This window comes from Myiozetetes cayanensis, unplaced genomic scaffold, assembly GCF_022539395.1.
Source record: "Myiozetetes cayanensis isolate MyiCay16 unplaced genomic scaffold, myiCay2020 scf4, whole genome shotgun sequence".
Taxonomy (NCBI): Eukaryota; Metazoa; Chordata; class Aves; order Passeriformes; family Tyrannidae; genus Myiozetetes; species Myiozetetes cayanensis.
Genome location: NW_026087631.1, coordinates 50,126,761 through 50,149,025, shown reverse-complemented (window position 1 = coordinate 50,149,025; position 22,265 = coordinate 50,126,761). Strand labels below are relative to the sequence as shown.

Below are 22,265 nucleotides of genomic sequence, written 5' to 3'. Positions count from 1 at the left end.
TGGAGAAGAGAAGGCTTTGGGGAGACTTTACAGTTGCCTCTCAGTACATCAAGGGAGCCTACAAGAAAGCTAGAGAGGGGCATTTACAAGGGCACGTAGTGATAGGACAAGGGGGAAGTTTAGATTTGATATTAGGAGGAAATTCTTTACTGTGAGGTTGTGAGGTACTGGAAGAAGCTGCCCAGAGAAGTTGCAGAATGATCCATCCCCATCAGGGATGTGTGTTCAGGTCCAAGTTGGATGGGGCTTTGAGCAACCTGGTCTAGTGGAAGGTGTCTCTCTACACATGGCAAGGAGGCTGGAACTAGATGACCTTTAATGCCTCTCCTAATCCAAACCATTTTATGATTTTATAGTTGTCAGTTTAAATTTAGCTACATTTTAATGACAAATAGATGTTGTATTCTTCAGGGAATGTTGCCATCAAATTCCAAAGATATCAATTAGCAGGACTTACAGTTGGATTTAACTTTTTAGGTTCTTGACTCTCTTGTTTTTTCCCCTTTCCAAGATGTGAAAACACATACTCCTTACCCTGCCCTCATTTCCTTTTAAGAGGTACATTTTTAACACATTTTTTTCCAAAATAAATGAAAATGTAAAAAACCACACAGAACTTTGGTTACTTTAGTCAAGGAGGTTCAATTTGGCTTTATTACAAAGGGGACATTAACTGTCTGAAATATCTCTACTGCTTGGCAGGAAGAGCAGCTTTCAGTAGCAGCTGGGAGTCAAGGTTCTTTGAAGCTCACCTGACAGCAGATGTGGTGTTCTCTTATGTTGGGTGTTGGAAGAAATGACAGAAAGAATGCAGAATAGATCAGGGACAGCAGTACAGTTTCAGTGAAAGTTAAAGAAGAAGGAAGGCAGGCCAAGGGAACCAATGCAAATGCTAGTTCTTTATACAAATGTCACTGTACCCTCAACACCAACTCATCTTTTCCTTCTAAATCACCAAGCCATAGGAGGTTGCATAGCTGTTCTCATGATACAAACCTCTTCAAAACAAAGGTTATGAAAAGGTGACTGGCTTTTATTTACCTTTTTTTTAATAGAATCTTTACATGAATGCTTTCCACTCTTTTGAATATCTACAATTACTTCCTCAATCATACTTGAGCTTTACTTGTCTTCAACCATAGATATATTTTTCATTTACCTCCCAATTAATCACAAGCAAACATAAAGTGATGCATATTCCCATAATGCAACCAGCAACTTTAACTCTGGAAAGTTAAAGAGTCCATAAAAAAAAAAAATCTTAGAAGTCTGGAAATTACTTTGATGAAGATTGATATTGCAAGGAAAATATAAAGGCTCTGACCACATAAACTAATGATCAAAGAACCAAATACAGGTTGTCAGTGTGTGGTTAATGAACATACATTTGACCAGCACTGATATTCAGTTTAGTCACAGTTCAGTATATCACATAACTGTGACTTTCGACACATCACAGGTTAGGATTTTAATATGTAAAAGGTAGGTGAATAAAATATGACTAAAGCAAGTGGGTGTGTCAGTAAAAGTCAACCGTTCAGCTCAGAGATGCTGCTCTCCTGCACTGTCAGCACAAAAATCTTCCATCGCCCCACCTAAATATCTTCATTTGTTTAACGAGGTGGCCTGCATGTTTGTGCTGGTTCCTCAGATGCGCTGCTCAACACAAACCTGAGCATTTTGAAGAGCACGTGTGGTCTGGCACAGACATTACAGTTCAGTATGTAACCTCATAAATGAAGCTTACTGACACTTCTTTAATCACTTCTGATAAAGCTAGAGTTACAGTCTTTTCATGTTTTAACTACAGCTTTACTGAACAACAAGCTGTCTACACTCTGTGGAAACAGCATAGCTCTTTTTGTTAAACTAAATGGATAAATCACGATTTTGTCAGATTACTAGGGTAGTTAGGATTTTTTTCTGACAAGATACTAAAATTTAGATGAGTCTAGAATTAGACCACTGTTTTGACACTTGGCAATGAATATTTATAAAGATTATTTCTGAAAACTAATAGAATTTATGTACTTTATGTCTGTAGGACCAAATGTGCTATAGAATCTGTCCCTGATGCATCACTGAAGTCCTTCCAAGCTGCTGTACAGTTAAGTCATCTGTACTTTTCTGTAGCAATATAATAGACCTACTTAGATTTTAAATTTCCTGAAACATCTATAAACAAAAAAAAGGTACTGTATAAAACATACAAAAATATTTGTAACTTCAGCCAAATCATCTTTATACAAAAGTTTTGTTCTTCCATTATCCTCACAGGCACATAATGCTCTCTGTCTGGAAGTTTCATCAATTCAGTTGAAATACTATTAATTATAGGAATATTGGTTAAATAGGAGAATAGTTTCCTCTTTGCCTTGCTAAGTAGTCAAAAAATGAATATATATCCTAAAAAAATACAATATATATATCCATATATAAAAAAATAATTCCCCTATTTTTGCCTATATAGAGTTGAAAAGGAAGCACAGCTTTAAATAAGAAAAAGCAATTCTGGAAAAAAACCCCTACCAGTTTCTTACTCTTCCCTCTCTTCTCTTCCTTTTTCAGCTTTCTCTTCTCAATCTTTCATAACCAGAAAGTATTTAGTATTCATTAAAGATACTAATATGTACTGAAATAAGAACTCCTCACTAATTAAGTAGAATAGTAATTATTTTTTTCCAGAAATATCCTGATTCTGAACAAAAAGAAAACAAACTAACAAGAATGCCATAGTAACGCAATTTTGACTATTAAAAATGTCCACTCAGATGTGGCAAAAACATTAAGACTAATATCCTGCTGTTCTCAATTAGCTTAGACTGCAACATTACAGTGGTCAAACACAGACTAACAAGTGCTAAGTCCTCCTGGACCTGAGTAGCAATGTAAGAACTAAAGAAGCATGATTATCATTAGCAGGTAGAGTCATACCGGTTTTTTTCATCATTGATACAGAAATTCATTCATTGATATGCAATCAGTCCCAAGTTATGCTTAGGAGATAATCCCATGTCTTAACTGTTGAATGAATAGTTTTCAACCACTGTTTTCATTTTGACATCTTAATGCAGCCTTCACAAAAGAATGCACACTACTCGATATAGGAATGGTACGTTACACTAACTAAAACTTCATGAAAGAAGTTTAAGTTAGTACAGAAAGAACTTTTCTTGCTAATCCATAACTAATATTTGCTTTTTTTTAAAAAAAGTATCTATTCTTTGATGTGTTCTGGTCCTTTCAGATCGTGCCAACACTAGTGGTGATGATCTCTTTTTGCTTATTTTTTTTCCCACCCTATTGCTTACCATGACTCCAAAGTTATATTCACTGCCCTAAAACCTACAAATTTTCAAGGCTGAGATTGTGTTGTCTTAGTTACTGTAAAAACAATAAGGTCACTGAAAAGAAGGTATGAACTTTTACAACATTAGTTATGTCCTACTTTCCTCGTCTTGTGGTGTGTTAATGATGCTAAAAAATTTAAAATTTCCCCCCCCACTGGGCTAAATTGACAGCGTTTTGGTACAGAATTTGCTGTGGGGGATGAGGTCAGGGTGGACACAAGAATAGCCCAGGACTGGGGATGAATTAAAAAAGAGACACGGGCAATGATACCTAAGCAGGGGCTGGAGCAAAGAGCTGCCCAAGCAGGAGTAGGCAGTAGACATGGTATCAGGTGAGTGGACTGTGGCCTGCAGAGGAACTGAGTTTAAAAAAAAAAATAAAGGAACCATCATGGGCCATCTGGAAGTGACAACCATCTGGAAGTTTTTAATCTCCCAGTAGAAGTATTTTCCCCAACCAATAGGACACAAAGGGGATGAATAAGCATGTCCAGTGAGGTGTTCCTACTAAGCTCAGCTTTGATAGTTCATAAGTTCTACTGAGTAGTGTAAAGTCCATGAGAATGAACATTTATGTCATTCATTTCAGCAATTTCTATTTCCTCAATATAGAACCTGAAACTCCAGTGCATTATGCAGACTTACTGGCTTTGATGCACCTGGAATCCAAACAAAGGACCGTTTTCAAGGTAAGTCCAACAAGATGTGTCTTGAAGATCCTTTTCTTGTTGCAAATAGAGCAAGATTGCAGCCATCAGATTTCAGTCTAAGAGTTTCAGAGGAAGACGATGCCCCCACATTCCAAAACAGGACAACAGTCCTGTGCTCAGAACTGGAGTGCAACCACACTTCAAGTTCCCAATTTACAGTGGAGACTGGACAAAAACTGTGCTGTCCTCAGCCCATTACAGCCGGGGGCACAGCAGACCCTTCCACATAGCAGACTGGATTCTTAGCACACACTCTCCGGCAGTCCTGAGGACTGCAAACTCTTGCAGTAGGCATCATATATGTGTTTTTGCAAGTGGTAATTTAGCACACACTAAATTCTGAGCCTCTACAATAGCTGTCATCCTGGGTGATTTCTCTCCAGATCAGACAACATGAACACTGCACATGATTTCTCAGGCATTTGCTGATTATCCTCAGATTTAGGACAGGACAAAAACCTTTTTGCTTTTTCAAAGTATTAGCACACCAAGCCTACAATTTTCTTCCAGTGTCCTGGTACTCTTAAAAAATGCTCTCCCCTAGCTTGTTTCTAAAGCTGTAGCAAGCTTTTGTTAATCTAGGCAGCTTGAGTAGAGACCCCTGAAAAGAAATTAGAAGAGTGATTAAAAGAGTAGCCCTACTCAAAACTACAGCATCCAAGCATGGTCAATGTTGTTTAAGTCAAAAACTTCTGCAAACACAGAACAAAGCAACAGAAAACCACAGAATTTTCCACATTCTTAAAAATGCTCTCATGTTTGATAAAAACTGTATGGTAGTTCGAGAGGAAAGTCTTGCACAACACTGGTTTCCATTCTGTGGAAACTGTTCTGAAATAAAACCTTTTTCTGGGCCGTGACTGACATCTTAAAATTAAAATTATAAAATTCTTGAACAAACACATTCTGTGTACTTGTGTAATGTGTACAACTTCAGATTTTGCTTTCTGTCTTAAACACATACAATAACAATTTTTGTGTCTCAAAACAAGCACTGAGATACAAAAAAAAGTGCAAGTTACAACTGAGTAACGAGACCAAAATCTCTCCCATACCACCAATGGTTTATCTAGTTTTACACCTACATTCATAGATCTGCTTTTGCGGTTACATTTTGGGGTTGAATCAGGTTTAAGTCAAGGTCAACTTAAGTTTAGGGAGTTGTTACTGAAGTTGTTACTTGGCAAGTTTTTCGTATACAGTTAGCAGTTAATACATATACATGACTATTTATCTGTAAAGTTCAATGGGTTTACAGGATATGTTCTATGGCTACATAACACTACACAGAGCAGTGCCTTCAAAGTTTTTTTAAAATGGCTGTTTACCCAATTAAGAATCAGGTTTTAGTATTAGATTTTTAAGCACTTCTGAGTTACCATAGCATCACAAGTAATATCAGCAATTTTTCAGGATTTGAAGGAAGAAAAATTATCTAGAAAATTTCATTAGACCTTTAAGACTAAGTAAAAAATACATTTACCTTTGCCAGAAACATCATTATATACTGTCCATTAGGTTTTCAAGGATATGAAGTTTTGGTAAGCTTGTTTCAGCTCGAAATCAGATATTGCACAGATATTATGACATAAGGTGCAGGAACAGAGTAGGAAAAAATTTAGGGATCTGCTTACAGCTTAACCTCTACAAGATTAGATATTAGGAAAAATTATTTATGGAAAGGGTTATCAAGCATTGGTACAGTATGCCCAGGGAAGTGGTGGAGTCTCCATCCCTGCAAGTGTTTAAAAAATGTGTGGATATGGCACTTGAAGTCATGTTTTAATGGCGAACATAGTGGTAGTTCTGTGTTGATGGATGGACTTGATAATCTTTTCCAACCTTAACAATTCTATGATTCACAGGTATGTAATCCTATAAAACAGTTCATTTGGTGAAAAAATGAACCACTCTATATGCACCAATCTCAACTAAGTGCTCAGGAAGCCCATGCAGAAAACTTTCCAGAGAAGGAAGGGAAAGAAAAGAGACAGAGTAGTATCATACAAGTAGGTAGCGTAAAACAGCCACTGACAGCACTTAAAATGTATGGTCATCACATAAAATCGTAGGATTTAGATTACCTTACCTTGGGAAATAAAGCTCTTGCTATTGAACAAATACTAAACATTGAGAAATGAGAAAGTTTATCTAAACTCATTTCTCTTCTTTCTGAGCTTCCCATTTATAAGACACCCTTGAAGGCTCTTGGTAAACTTTAGAAGAGTGAGGAGTTTCCTCCACATCACAGATTTAAAATCGACAGTAGGACAGCACAGACCATTACAGTTTCACAAATTTAGTACCATCAACAGCATGGAAGCTGGGAGAGTTGTAAAGCTGGAGACAAATTAGTGCCCAGTACATAAAATTAAAACTTGTACTGTAGAGCAAAGAAAAAAAACCAACAAAACTTAAACTTTTGGTATAATGTTAGTGAACATGGTGTTGCTTACACTAAAGATTAATACAGCTACGGGGAGGTTATGTATAGGATAATGTTAACCTGATTATTTTTAAAAAATAAAGGAAAATGGATAAATACTGGATTTGCTTTCATTTCTGCAATTCTTTGGGATTTTTTAAAATGCCTGTTCTCTGGTGCCTCCAGTTATCAGATGCTGCTCAAGTTCTGCAGGTAGGCAACCAGTTGAAGTGTTACAGGAAACATCCACAGCAATAATTTATCACTGACTCTGAAAGCTCCCCCAACAGCTGCATGAAGGTCCATCCCCTTAAGGTTTTCCTTTTTTGTCCTTCCATACAACCTTAAGAAGCTCATTTTCATACCATGAATCAAGTGAGAGCTTTGGGAGTCAGGTGACGTAACAAAAAGCATACTACCAAGGACAAGTACTCGGCTTTATGTTCATGTATCTCACTTCAGTTTATTAAGGTATTCCAGTAATACAGGTATCTTCAGAATTTTCCAGGTACTCAAGTGATTATCTCTCTAAATTGTGCAAGCAAGTGGATAAAGGTCTCTCTGAATAAACTTTTACTTTAAATTTGTTTTCAAATTACAAGATTGAGGAGCTTTTAACAAATTAAGAGCAGTAAACTATGTTAGCTTGAATTTTAGGATAGATATTTACCTATAGTGAAAATATTAAGAAATTATGATAGTAAAAAAGTTATACTTTAATACTGACTTTTGCTCTATTCAAACATTCTTGTCAGGAGTCAAGTGAGAAGTTCTTCTATCTTTAGAACTAGAACAATTAAGTTTAAGATGTACAGCTATTTTCCACATCTAGTCACTGAAAATATTAACAAGAAGCAAACAAAAAAATCAACCTAATATCAGGTTCTATTCTATGAACAAAGAACCCTGGAATGGCACGCTAATGACGCATTTCTGAAAGACATCTAATGTTAACATTCCTGCAACAGCTCTTATATACAGCAAACTAAGCTAAACTGTATCTGGAATAAGAAACAGGTAAGCAATGTTAATCTACATCTAAAAATATTCATTCCTGTCCATTCCACTGCACAACTTTGCCCCACTTGCAACACATGCAGAAATGAGAGGAATGAAGCCTGTACAGAACAATTTAGCAAACGAAGATATAATGTCATTCATGCCTGTTAGTAAAATAAATTTAGAAAGGCCCCAAAGCAATTAATAACCAGATTTTCTTGTTGGTTCCCCTGGTTCATTGATCCTCTCTGTATAGAGACAATATTTTCTTTGCAATCTGTAGCTAAAATCTCCCGGCAATGGGATTTTTAACAGCAATGGAGCAGTGTTAGTCAGATGACCCTTACAGAACTCATGCAAATATTTTAAGGGAGAATATTAAGTAGCTTAACTGTACAACTTGATTTTCTACTGTTAGTTCACACAGCACTTTAATATACACGTCATACAACAGTTAAGTTATAGTTTCCTGTCCTCCTGCACCACCAGTTTTCTTGAGTTTAAAAAATTAGATATTTTCTAGACATGGTCCTCAGGGAAAGTATCTGTAGTCTTCAGACCCGTTACAAGACCTATAGTTTTAAGGAAAAAAAATTACAGAAGAGGAAAAAAAAAAGGAAACCCCTTACACAAGCAGAACAAGCACAGCTCTCCAAATATAGAAGCAGAGAGAGCAGGACCACAAAGTTGCTTTGGGATCCAGACACACTGCTAGTAAGCCAGGAGTTCATGCACTGCTTTATAAGCAGGCCCAGCAGTGCTCTCCTTTCCAGGGGTGTAGAGGAGGAGAAGGAGGAGGAGGAGGAAGAAGGCTCCAGATGGGACATAATTTTGAATGTACTGCAATCTCCAGAAAGCAGACCTAATCCCAACCTGCATGTTTTCCTTGTCATGTTTCAAAGACACTTTCAAATTAATTTATCACTCTTTAAGATCCTAAGTTTGGTAGTTTCCTTTGCAAAACAATTTTCAGCTTGTGATAAGAGCTGTTTATGCCACTCACAAATAACTAATTAGTCCGACTGATGCTGACTAAACAAGGTGAGAATTAAGCCAAATCACATGGGGCCAAATAGGTGCTATTTCTGAGACACAGACAGGGAAAAACAGCATCTTGCAAGTGGATGATGGCTCTTTGAGTTTAATCATACTGTTTGGTGGAATACAGGGGTCATAAGACAGCAGTGGTAGGAGTGCCACCCAGAGCAGCAGATTCAGATAGACTGAATAGATAGACAACTGATAGACTGAAACTCCTTGCTTTGTCCTGATATGAAAGCATAAGACTGTCTGTAAACCAACATCCTCTGTTCTAAAGTTTGGTTAGATCAATTTAGTGATTGTAATGAAATCCTTCAGCAGCACCAACCAGTGTCACCATGCACAGTCATACAGCATGAAGGAATGGAGAACAGAGGGTTGGCACTAGGACACGGAGCCACTCAGAGTACTGAAAGAACAAGAGTAGCAACCCTACATCAGCTTTGGTTGCATAAAATATGGCAGAGTTCAATAAACAATGTAAACACAGTATTTTCTAATTTGACATTATGATTTTCCATGCTTCATCAAGTCTCATCATTGCCTACAACAAGAATTTCTGTTCTGATGGCTGTATTTTACAGGTACGAAGCAACAAAGACAAGGTTGGGGCTTTTGACAATAGAGACAGTTGAGAATTCTGAAACCTAAAAAGTAACAGAATAAATACAAATTCATAGAATCAATTACTCATGTGTTTCCATTGAGATAATCAGCAATTATACGATAAACAATGACAGTATTTAAAAATTAGCCTAACTGCTGTTTTTCCAATCAACTTTGACTTTGAAAGGCAACACTCAACTAATACTAGTCATAATTTTTCTATTCTAAACACTAGATCTCTTAGCAACTTGCTCACAACAGCAAAAACAAGGAATACATATTTTCCTTGTTTATTACGTTACATTTGGAACTTGTTTCAGACATATTTCTGTAGTAAAATAAGGTTTCCTTATATGGTACCACAATCTTTAGCAACTCCTCCTTGCTTCCTAGCAGTTTTAATTCAGATCCTTATTGGCTTTAAACTTCTATTTTGCTCCCCTGTAGGGCTTCCTACAGAAACAATCACACCTGCTTACCACTCCTTGCCCCATTAACCAAGTCCACTTTATCTTTTTCCACATCTCCAAGTTACTAATTTTGTCATGCCTTCTTGATGTGAAAAAGCCTTTCATTTTAGTAGGCTTGGCAGTTGTCATGCCTTTCATTTCCATCTTAAAACCCACAAATCACTTATTTACCATTAAGAAGCTGTCAGTCAGTTTTGAGAGCCTTTGAACTTAACCCTCAGAAATAAACACCCTGAAATAAACCATTAGCACAACTCGCACATTGACTGCAGACACCTCAGAGTCATGCTTCCACCAGTACCTGTGGAAGTATCAGAACTTACATAACAAGTGAGCAGAACAAACTGGGCCAAATAAACATGCATTTCATCACTACCACCATTAACTCATCATCAAACAATTTGCAACACCATCCAGAGCACTACAGCTGCATGCTAAGTTAAAAAAAAAAATCACTGGTCCACATCAAAACATGAGAATTGGATTATTAAATTTGTATCAAGGAACTGAATTAGACTCCTAGAAATGTAAACAAATTAATTTTATATTCATAAATAACAAATCAATTTGAATCATCCCACTGAGTGCTGTAGGAACTATAAAGTCTTTTAAATTTACTCTGAGCATACCAGCAAGTCCCTCCCTTGTGACAACTTACAGCCTAGTAAACTCTATTGAATTTTGGATGCAGAGGCTGAACCTATATTGACCTGTAACTGGGAGTGACAGATCTGTTTCCCTGACTGTTCACATCACACATACACCAAACACTCTGAGACACCCAAATACCACTCCTGACAGGCTTCCAGTTTGCTCATCAGATCACTGAAGGCATCCCAGGATGGCTCAAAATCTTGTTTTTCCCAGTGAAATGCATTGCACCATAAGGCAACTTCCCACTGTAGTGAGATTCACAACAATCATAAAGGCACAATCCTTTTTTAAATATACTGGTATGAACACAGTGCATGGAGAAAACAGTGCCCTGCACATGCCACTACAGAGGCTGACAGGGAAACAGGTTCACAGGTCTGCATAGTAAACGTCAGCCAAGGAATTGTGCCAAGTGCTGCGCCATAGGACCCTAACAGGTAGAGAAGAATGGCCATACCCAGACTCAGGTGTTTCACTGATAAGCAGCTTATACAAGGAAAAAGCAGTGGGTACTCTCTACCTCAGCTTCAGCAAGGATTTCAATACTGTCTCTCACAACACCCTCATAGACAAACTCAGGAAGTATGGGTTGGATGAGTGGACAGTGAGGTGGATTGAGAACTGGCTAAATGGCAGATTCTAGAGGGTTGAAATCAGTGGTAGAGGGTCTAGTTGGAGACTTGTCACTAGTGGTGTTTCCCAAGGTTCAGTACTAGGGACACAATAGGCCACTATTTTTTCACTTGTTCACCTATGATTTCAATGAAGGGGCAGATGCCTCCTCAGCAAGTTCACTGATGACACAAAGCTGGGAATGGCCGATACCCCAGAGGGCAATGCTGCCCTTCAGAAGGACCTCAACAGGTTGGAGAGATGGACAGAAAAGAACTGTGTGAAACTCAACAAGAGCAAGTACAGGGTCCTGCACCTACAGAAGAATAGCCCTAGGCAGCAGCACAGGGTGGGGGTCAACCTGCTGGAAAACAGCTCTGTAGAGAAGGACCTGGGGGTCTTATTGGACAGTAAGCTGTCCATGAGCCAGCAACAAGGCTTTGTAGCCAAGAAGGCGAACGGTATCCTGGGGTTCATTAGGAAAACCGTTGCCAGCAGGTCAAGGTCAAGGGAGCTCATCTTGCCCCTCTACTCAGCCCTAGTGAGGCCTCACCTGGAGTGCTATGTTCAGTTCTGGGCTCCTCAGGACAGGAGAGACATGGAACTCCTGGGTTGGGTCCAGCAGAGAACTACAAAGATGATGAGAGGAACTGGAGCATCTCTCTTTTAAGGAGAGGCTGAGGGAGATGCTCCAGTTCCTCTCATCATCTTTGTAGCCATATACTACAGGATGGCTCTGCTTTAGCAGGGAGGTTGGACCAGATGATCCACTGTGATGCCTTCCAACCTGTCCCATTTTGTGATTACATGATTCTGTGAACATGACTTTCCAAAACACAAGGGCTGTATCAGTACTACCCTTGGGTATTGCTATTGAAATAATGTAAAGAAACATATCTCCACTGACAGCTCATGCGCTTGCTTTGATTGTGCTGGTGGAGGCTGATAAAGACAAAGTACAATGCAGTAATTATACTGGAACTAACTAGATCACCAACCACTTTGCAAACAATACTTCAAAATTTAAGTTATACTTAGGAAAGGCACATACTTATTTTTAACCTCAAGATAGCAGGTACATGTCACTCCTTTACTCAGATGAAAATAAAAAAATCATGTCTCAGGAAACTGCTTAGCATTTTGACAAACTGAGCAACAAAATGGAAACCCTACAGTTTGTGCAGAAGTGTTGGTTCAAATGCTTGTGTGATAGATAAATCTGGAATTTTCTTACTTATTTCACATGGAATTGAATTGCTTACATTAGAGGTTTATATTTAATAACTCAATAAAAACTTCAGCAATAAATGCCTGCTACTAGTCAGGAAGCATCTAATCAAAGACCAGGAATCAGTGCTTGTTAAGAGTCAGTTATTTCAGCATGACCTTTTTTTATGAACAGGAACAATCTTCCTTACACCATACTTGAATGAACCAGTAGAGTTCAATGCATTCAAAACCTCTGTGTGAACCAAGAACTAGAAAAGCCTCCTTCAGCCATGCCTTTGCACAAGTATCAGAACAGGTGTTAAATATAAGAAGCCAAGCCCTAGTGTTTCTCTATGCATGAAATGAACAGTGGCCAAAATGAAGTAGGTTCATTAGCCACTTACAGAATGCTTGTATCACAAAGTCAGTTTTAAATAAAGCTGTATTTAAAAACATTTTATAGCTTATGCTAAACATGACATACTCTTGCCAAATTGGAACACTTAGGTGCTCACGTTTATGTCCAAAAGAGCCTTAACTGAAGCATCAAATACTAGTCTGTGTAGCAGAAACTGCCATTTCCCACTACTTACAGATTTTGTGTTTAGAAACAGAATAGACAATATGATATATGATCCCATAACCTCATAAACAGAATGCCATGAACAGGAAGTACTAATACCATATTCGGTATTAGTCTTAAGTTTGACAAAAACAATAGTCAGTGGTAGAAGTACCAAGACAAAAAGACAAGCAAGACAGTAGAACAGAAGGTAACCTTTACAAGATCTAGACTTTGATCCTATCTGTTAAGGCTGACTTAGTGCAAGGGATTTGAGAAATACCATGTCCATCTCTGAGTACTCAAGAGCAGCAGTATTCCTTAAATCTAGGATTTAAGGTTGTTACTACAGAGCAAAAGAGAAGGACTCTTTGAATATATTTTCATGGTAGGTAAAATTGTTCTTTGTAAGAACAATTAGGGAAGAAGCAGATTGTCTTTGTCTAAAAACTCCACTCCAGAATAATACTAATTCTCAAATCCTGCCAACAAGAAAAGCGGAATATGTTAAAGGCCCCTACAACACCTCATCAATGCATTCCAGTAACAGAACTATTCTAGCTTTTGTTTCAATCTGATTTTAAAAACCATAATTAATGTGGATAAAAGGGGAGGATTTTTTTAAAATATCTATGTTACATTTAAGGTCACCAAATACATAATTATCAGTAAAAACTACTTCAGATCTTGAGTGGCCCATGGGGATCCATTGTAAGATAAATAAACAGCACTTGCATTCAGATGTGAGGTAAATCACAGAATCATCTAGCATTCAGTGCTCATGTTTCACAGAATTCAACCAAAATGGATCTTTATTTAACAATGTGCTTCAGCGCCTGTGTCTTTTTCCTGAAACCTTCTCAAAGATCCTGAGTTTTACTATCATACATAGCTAGACGTGCTGCCATCTCAGCTGTGCAGTGCTTCTGAAGAACCATGACTACCTTGGACTCAAATCAACGGGATTTGAGCACTATTCCCATGCACTGTCAATCGTTTCCTGGTAGAAACTTAGTTCCTCCCTATACAGAGAGCTCTGGATGCCTGGGCAATAGGCTTGCTAAAGCAAAGGATTTCCTTTTATGTTTTGTAAAAGGACAAGAACAAATATTGACATGGAAGGGATGTATACTCAGATGTTAAAAAAAGCACTTGGAAATCCATATTCAGAAGTTGAAACGAAGTTAAACCAAGAGAAATGTTCCTAACTGCAGGTTAACTCCTTTACTTACACAATGAAAAATATCACTAGTGCAAAAGCACAAGTGTTCCAGTTTCAAAGTCCATCACTGAAATAGGTGCTTAGGGCCTCAATTTACTGCATGCAATCATTTGACAACAGAGCTATACAATATATATTATTCCATATGCTTATTTTTGTTGATATGAAAAACATTTCATACCTAAGAAGCCTGACATGGCTGCATACTCCACAGTAAGTCATGTGTTCGAGAAAACACTGTTTTGTCCAATATCACACAGTACATTCTTTTAGAATTTTGAACAGACAAGCCACGGTTAGCACTCTTTTGGAAATGAACAGGTCTAAGAAGTAGGAATTGTGAGAATACATTTCAAAGATGTTTTATTTCATGAACACTTCACTGAAAAGTGTTGACCATTTAAAGCTCATTCTTCAATTCTTAAAACTCAAGGAATATCTTATCATATGTCCTCTTACAAGAAGAGCTTCAGGATTAACTATAGGTCCAAGATTAGAATATATTATTTACAGAATAAGTAATTTAAAAGCATTTTAGAAACCCAAATTTTAAACCCCAGCAATATTACCCATAATGGTTTGGGTTGGGGTTTTTTGTTTGTTTGGGCTTTTGTTTTGTTTTCCTTTTTTTTTTTTGGGGGTTTGTTTGTTGTTTGAGGGTTTTTTAAACTATTAAATACTACAGAAAGGGGCAAAAACGCTAGTTCTCAATAAGCTGAGACTCAATCTAGTGGACAGTCTCAAAAAAACCTTTCCAAACTTGAGCTTCAAAACTGAGTGCAAACTTGAATGGGGATAGCTCTGACCCTGGATCTTTTTGAACACTCCCATGAGAATAAACAGACACTGCTGCAGTAAAACGTAGGTCTATCTCACCTCTAATGGCACTTCCCTTGTGCATGACCCTGTATTTGCAGTCAGCTAGGTTACAGGATTGGAATGACTCACTGCACAATCATTGGTGCCACAACAGACAACTGGAAAAAGCAGTCCCTGTCTTCTGTGGTTCCCACTGTTTGGTGGCTCCATGAAAACTTAACAATCAAGACGTTGGCAAAGAGTACAGCCACACAGATCAACAAAACAGTGCCTGTGAATCATCTGCACGTAGGTGGAGCAAGAAGAAAAACCTGAGAGGAACTATGTTTTTCAAGTTCTTCCCTCTTTATTCAGGTAAAAGCCATTAGACAAAACAAGTGATGCAGACTGCTTAAGTTAGATAACTTGATATCTGTAGCTAAAAATCATGAATAGTTACTGGAAATGTCAATATATGCTTGTATCTGGCAATCCAGCATCATCTATTGCATGTTTAAACATTGTCTCCCTAGATTAATTTATTAACAATGACTGGCATTCACCACTATTTGCCACCAAAGAATGTAGTATGTTGCCAGAAGCATGTCTGTGACGCAGTTCCAGAAAATCAATACAGTATTGAAACACAGTTCCATTACTTTGCAGAATGGAGCAATATTAACTCTGTGTAGATACAAGTGTCCAACACTGCATGGTGCAAGTCCCATGTGGAATAAAACCACAGGTCCCTCTAGCCTCTTCTCCCTTCTAATCTCCCTGTCCTGAACACAATACTAATTTTTGGTGAATCTCACACGGTCAAGCCTTAGAAAATACAAAAAATTTGGAAGAGAATGGGGAAAAGAAGCCTACCATCAAAACTGGATCTAAAAGAAGATTTTTTATAATGCAGTGCTTTCACATCCATTGCACCTTAGCTTTAAGACAGGATATATCTGAAAAAGCCTTGCAGGGAGAACAGCACAAAACCCTGAACTAGAAAGCATGCTTTTCCAAATTTTTTTATAGAAAGCTTTCACCTAAGTAGGGCTTTTAAACATGTTTCAACATAACATGGTATTTTTAAAAAACAAAAAGAAAAAATATTAACTCTGATTTTTGTTTTTACTTCAAATAATACAGAATACCTTGTCTCTTTGCTCCTTGTTACAGTTACCTGTTAGTAACACTATAACCAAGGCACAAGGGGAAGCCTAAGATTTCCCTCAAGTGCAGGACTCTCTCAGATACAAAGTGCACATTGTTAAAACACAGGCACTGTCACATATAATTATGTGAGTTCCATTCCAGATCTGGTCTCAGTCTCTTCAGGTATCACTACACCACACTCATTTCCTTGCTAAGCACCTTTAAGCAAGAAATTTTAACTTCTGGACTAGAATAGAACATTGGTTCCTGGAAATCACTGTAGGCCTCAACAGCTTCAAATTATCCAAAGAGTAGAAGAACTAAGTTCTAATCTGTATTGTTTAGATGGTCACTGATCCGGAATACTCTGGAAAAGCATAGCCTCAACTAAAATTATGTCCCAGGCATCTATACTAATGAAACATTACTAGTAAATTAGTTTTACATCACAAGATAATGTGCTTCTTTGTAGTACACTAATGCATAGACACAGATTTAGAAAGCAGTGATTTAAAGAGTGATCAGCTAAGAGCTTTAAATCAAATTACAGTTTTAAGAGGCAATCATAAAGAATAAATGTTTTGCAAAACAGTTCCCATAAAAGTGATACATAAATTCTACTTAAAACTTTAACTAACTAGCAAGCAGAAACACTCCAATGCTAGTTAGTGTCATTTTCTCTCCTGATTAGTTAGTGTCATTTCTCTCCTGAATACAGAATTTCAAGCTATTGCAATCTCTGTGGCTTCAAGACCACATATTTCCTCAGGTATTGTTTTGACATCTGGTTACAAGCCCTGCAAAGATAATAACTGTGGTAGGGCAAGCACTGTTTGGAAGAGAGAAATCACAAGAACACATGAACAAAGCTTATATCTGATGCTTACCTTGAGACACTGAGAAAAAAAATCATCTCAACATGACAAATTGGAAGGACTTAAATGCTTATTTTCAGCAGAACTAGGATTTTACCCAAAGAGTTGGTCTACATAATCTTAATAATGTACGTAAGTGCTGAAACAGACCAACCTTAAGGCATAATACCTTCACTAAATCAGCACAAAAGTTATCCCTCATAGTGCTGAGGACACTTGTTTATATGTTGCCAGGCCTGAAGATCTAGTTTAGATTTCTCATGCTTATTTTGCAGTCATAAAACCTCTGTGACAGAAGATAATTTAAGCATGGTAGAGGTCTCCACACATTGTTGCCTAAAAAGTAGTTTATTAACCATTTCAAGCTGATTTACATACAGCCTGTCTGTCATGGTATTTATATGTTACTAATTCTTCTCAGATAATCAACTTTTGTGGGTGTTATCTCAGTATTTGTTACACTCTTCACACTGGTACAGAAGACAGCATAAACTACTTTGCTGCCATTGCTTTCACAAAATAAGCATCTCATTTTACCCGAGATAGTGAGATGGCCAGGAATTGCAGCAGTGCTGAACTACTGCCAAGAAGCTACACCTTCTGCTCTACTGTCGGCAACATTTCTGTGTCAGAGAAGCACAGCTGATGGAAGTGTTGCTAAAACAAAGTTTTGGGAAAGCTACCATTAAGTCTTGTGGGAGAAAAACAGGTTAAAGAACCCGAGTCTGGTCAAATTCAATGGTCAATAAAGCTTCTGGCTTCTAACAGCTTTATAGTGTTAATGTCTTTTACCTAGCTACAGAAAGGAAACTGAAACATTTCAGGGTCAAACGGTAGTTTGGAAATACCCATGAAAGCAAGTTAACAAGCAGCAAACCAAAACCAATTTCTCCACCAGGAGTTGTCTATCTCATGTGTTCAAACAGTAAAAATTTTCACATATTTCTAGATTTTAAAACTTCAAGTGGGTTTTGCAAGAATCATGACATCCTACAGTTTAGAATTCACATGATTTATCAATTCCCCTACTCCTACAGTATCCTCTCTTCAAAATGGGATCCTGGATCCTGACTGCTTTAAAGAAATGCATTTGACTAACGCCACATACTTCAAATAGAGTAACAGCTAGGACTGGATTAAACAGCCACAGACTTCCAAAAATCAAAATACCTTTTTCTAGGCAACAGTAACACTCATAAGTATACCCTAAAATACTAATCTTCCATGATATTTTCTAGTCAATTTAAGAACCCTAGTATTCTATTTCTGCCATCTCCAACTGACATATATCATAACCACCTTTATGAAGATAACATACTAAATATAGTCTAACAAAACTGAAGATGAAGTCTTTATAAAGATACCTGATTAACATGACATGACAGAGATGTAAGATGATATCTTACAGAAGCTTTTACCTTGTAATTCCTTATAATTCAGCATGAGTGAAAGGAAAAGGTAATAACATAAATTCAGATATTTGTCCACAGCACAGAAGGCCATAGAGAAAAGCAGTTATGGAGAGACTACTCACTAATAAATCAGAAATTAACTCTGGAGATTATGTTTAAGAGGACGCCAACTTCTCACCCCCACCAGAATTCACAGCTGTGTAGCTTCCTCACTGTGTCTAGCAAGAAGTGTACTCATTACAGCCTAAGCAACGATTACATCACGTTCCACTAACACAAATCTCTACCTCCCCTGCCCAGAGCTTGAAGTACAAGCAGTACCAGTGGCCAGAAAAATATAGCAACGGGTGCCAGCTTTAGCTCAGTTGGTTAGAGCATGGTGTGAATAACACCAAGGTTGTGGGTTCAATCCCCACACTGGCCATTCACATAAGAGTTGGACTCGATGATCCTTGTAGGTCCCTTCCAACTCAGAATAATCACTATTCACTACCTGGTAAACATATACAACAGCCTAGGCTACCAGTATACATCCTGGGTGTATTTACTTCAGAGCTGTTTCTAGAGGATTGTTAATGTAATCACAGCTCTGTTCAAAGACGACTGTGCTATACCGATAAATTCTGCATCACTCAACACTGAGAATACAGGAAAGACATGTTATGAACTAGGAGAGAACATACTGAGGTCCTCTTGTTTACAACTGTGTCTTCCTATTAAAGTACACTATATTCTGGTCATACATATATCTGGTATATGTGGTCAACCCAAAAAAGGGTGTCCACAATGGTTACACCACTCAACAGTGACTATCAATAAGAGTTTCTGTTTATGCAACAGGAAGGATGAACTAGGAGAGGTGAGACGGACTGGCAGGTAGAGGAGCAAGAGTGGACATCTGGCCAATACAATCCCTAGGCTTCATTCACTTACCTTCTCCTGTGAGATGAGAGACACACACAGACGGGACAGCACCAAGGAGAATGCCTCCTGAACTGCTCTGGAGACTGTTTCTCTAGTTTCAAGTTTCTCATAAAAATATTTAATAGCAGCACCGGCCCAGTGCCCAGTCACTCACCAATTGGTATCCACATACACAGTGCATAATTACATGGCTTGCCTGATGGTATTCAGTGTGCCAGTCTGAACTACTGGCAGAACAGTGAATTCTTCAACATAGCAAACGAGATTAAGAAAGCCACTGTTGGTTTGGCAAGCCAACTATCCTTCCCCTCATCAAGTTTTCTGTATTCTGACCATCAGAATAGGTAAACTCTCCACCAGCATGTACTACAAGACGACTGTACAAGCTTACACAGCAGAGCAGTACCCATTAAATACTGAATATAATACACAGATCCTTGTGTGGCACTGGTTCAGGAATTACCAAAGATTTTGCAACTTGCTTCTAGAACACTAAGTTTTTAAACCTTAGTGGAGAATCATAAGACTGTTTTTACAACTGCAGAGTTAGGAGTTCAGTGCACCTTAGCCCAGAAATACTCTGAAACCTATGGGCAATTGCATTGAAAAATTAATACAAAATAGCTACTGAATCGAGACCTCTGCTCTGAACAGTAGCAAAGGTCTGATACTTAACCACAGATCCAGAGTAGGTGCTGGCCCTGTCTTGGGTGTGCTTACTCACAGAGAGCTGGAAGCTTACCAGCTTCCATTTCGGGGTCTGTCCACCTTGTTGGAAAATGGTTTGCAAAGGAATTCTATATTGCAGTACCCCAATGTGTACTGTCTAAAGAGTCTCAAAAATCTTTGCTAGCAAATTTCATCTTCTTGACCTCAGTGTGCCAAGATACTATTCAAATCATCACACCAACAACTGCAGTACTTGAGATTATTTAAACTCTCTAGAGATATGGATTTGTACTGTTTGTTAAGAAGCAATGACACTAAAACACCAGCAGCACTAGAGCTCTCAAGAATGGACGTTTACTCCTCTTCAACAGCTCCCTAGATTTGTAATATGATACACTTAACTGAAATATCTACACACACAGTACTGATACTAAATAAGAGGGTTTCCAGCGTTTTAATTTTAAAAGCTACATAGACCTGTGAATGCCTAACAGTTTTAAAAATATATCCCAAAATATTACAATATTATTTAGCCTTTGAGCAAGTTTTTGAAACACATCACTTTCTTGGATATGTAGATAGCTGTAAGTTTGGTTTTTTTCTGTTTGGGATTTTTTTTTTTTTTAATAGAAGGAAAGATACCCAAGAAATAGGAATCATTCCTTCCTACATCTCATAGTATGAACCCAAGTGACTAGGGCAGAGACAAGGATGTAGCTGTTATCACCACACATTCAAGGAAGTTAATATATTGAAGAAGCCAAGTGTCCCAGAGGAAAGAAACACCTGTAACTTCCATAGAAATACGTCATTTTCACATTTGAATTCCTAAGTCAACAAAACACAAAGGACATGATTTATAACTTTTGTAGACTTTGAACTATTGTCATAAACTCCTATAAAAATAGCATCTTGTTAGTGCATTAAAAATCTGCCTCCACCTTGCAGTTTGCCAAATCATACCAGGTTTCTGCTGCTTTTGAACATGGATGAGTTACCATTCCACTATCAGACAAGCCCGGTAGCAAGGATTATTTTTTCATCTCATTACACAAATTCGTAAGGATATGAGTGTGGAAAGTTTTCACAGGTATCTTTTTCACTTTTTATCTACCAATTTAGATGACATGTGTCTAATTTTATCGATTTGATTCCTTCTCATTTCCTTAAAACCTTAAGGGGATGCAACATTTTACCAGGGGACCTGCTGTGAAGCCTACTTACTTAGAGCCTCCTTCAATTTATTGGGAAATTCACATGTTGTTTGACATCCTCTAAAGACTCCTGAAGAGTTAAAGCGAGCCTTCGCTGTTCCGGAATTTCACCTTAGCACGCCGAGTTTAAAGCACTCGTTTTCAGGACTGACCACCCCTTAACGACCCGGGAAAGGTTCTCAAGGTGGGGAACTGGAAGCCGAGACGGCTCTTCCAGTGATGTGGCTACGGCGGAGGCGAACCTCTGCAGATCGCGGTACGCCTCTCACACGGATCGCACCACTCTCCCTTCACCGGGCTGATGCACAGCACCGATTGCATCAGGATTCCTGCCGCTGGCGCACCCCTCCAGCGACACCGTTCGCCTCCGTGCGCATCCAGCAGCGCCCGCCCGCGCCGCCAGCGCTCCGCGGGCAGCCGCCCCCAGCCCCGCCCCGGCACCAGCGCGGCGGCCCCCGCGACATCCTTACCCCATGGCGGCCGGCGGCGCCTGGCACCGGCGGTGCCGCGTACCCGGGGCGCTCCTCGCCTCGCCGGCAGCTCCGCAGCCCCGTGGCGGCGGGGACGCTGCGCTGGGTTCGCCGCAGCTGCCGGGGCCCGAGTGGGGCCGCCCGCACCCTACGGAGCGCCCCCCGCGGGCCGGGCTCCCATGGCCGCCGGCCCCGCCGGGCGCCCGCAGGCAGCGGCTCCGGCCCCCGGGCAGGTGGCAGCGGCGGCTTCGGGGGCGGACAGGTCCCCTCCTGCGGGCGGACGGGGAGGCGTTCGCCTTCTCCGCGAGGGGCTGGCGGGGGCTGCGGCACTTCTGGCCGGGACGTGCGCGGCCGCCAAGGGCTCCGTGTGCCTCAGAGGTGGAGCGGGATGGGGCAGGCGGTGCACGCGAAGCTCCGAGCCACCGCTCCCCCTAGCACCGCAACCAGCAGCGCGGCGGACACGGATGCATTCTCCGGAGGAGGCAGAGCGAGCCGTGGCACCGGCGCTGGCATCTGACTCCAGGCGTGAGGCCGCTACCGCCGAGCTGCGGCCGCGCGTCGCCCACGGGCACCGGGGCGCCGCGCTTCCCAATCACCCGCCCGGCCGCCCACCCCCAGCTGCGGAGATGCAGGGCGCCGCTCCTCCTTCCCACGACGGCGGGCCCGCTCTTCGCCGTCACGCCTTCTTCTGCGGCGGGCGGGAGAGCATCGTCCTGGGCCGCGGTGGATCGGTCACGGCGGAGGGCGGGAGGGGCGGCCTTCGCCGAGCCCGCGGTGCTCTGCGGAGTGGCCGCGGGCTCAGCCCCGCCGGTGGGACGGAGGGAGAGAGGGAAGGAGGGAGCGACACCGCGTCAGGCGGTGCGCGGCTACTCCGGCGCCACCGAGCCGCTGTCT

General features: G+C 39.9%; 1 protein-coding gene across 1 annotated transcript in view; it reads right to left on the bottom strand.

Moving 5' to 3' along the window:
- HOMER1 (homer scaffold protein 1) overlaps nucleotides 1-21,946 on the bottom strand; it is a 94,322-nt gene extending 72,376 nt beyond the window's left edge. The window contains exon 1 of the mRNA XM_050329490.1: nucleotides 21,372-21,946. Within this exon, the coding sequence (XP_050185447.1) occupies nucleotides 21,372-21,376 (5 nt within the window). The 5' untranslated portion in view covers nucleotides 21,377-21,946. The remainder of the gene's footprint in view (nucleotides 1-21,371) is intronic.
- Between the last annotated feature and the right edge of the window lie 319 nt (nucleotides 21,947-22,265).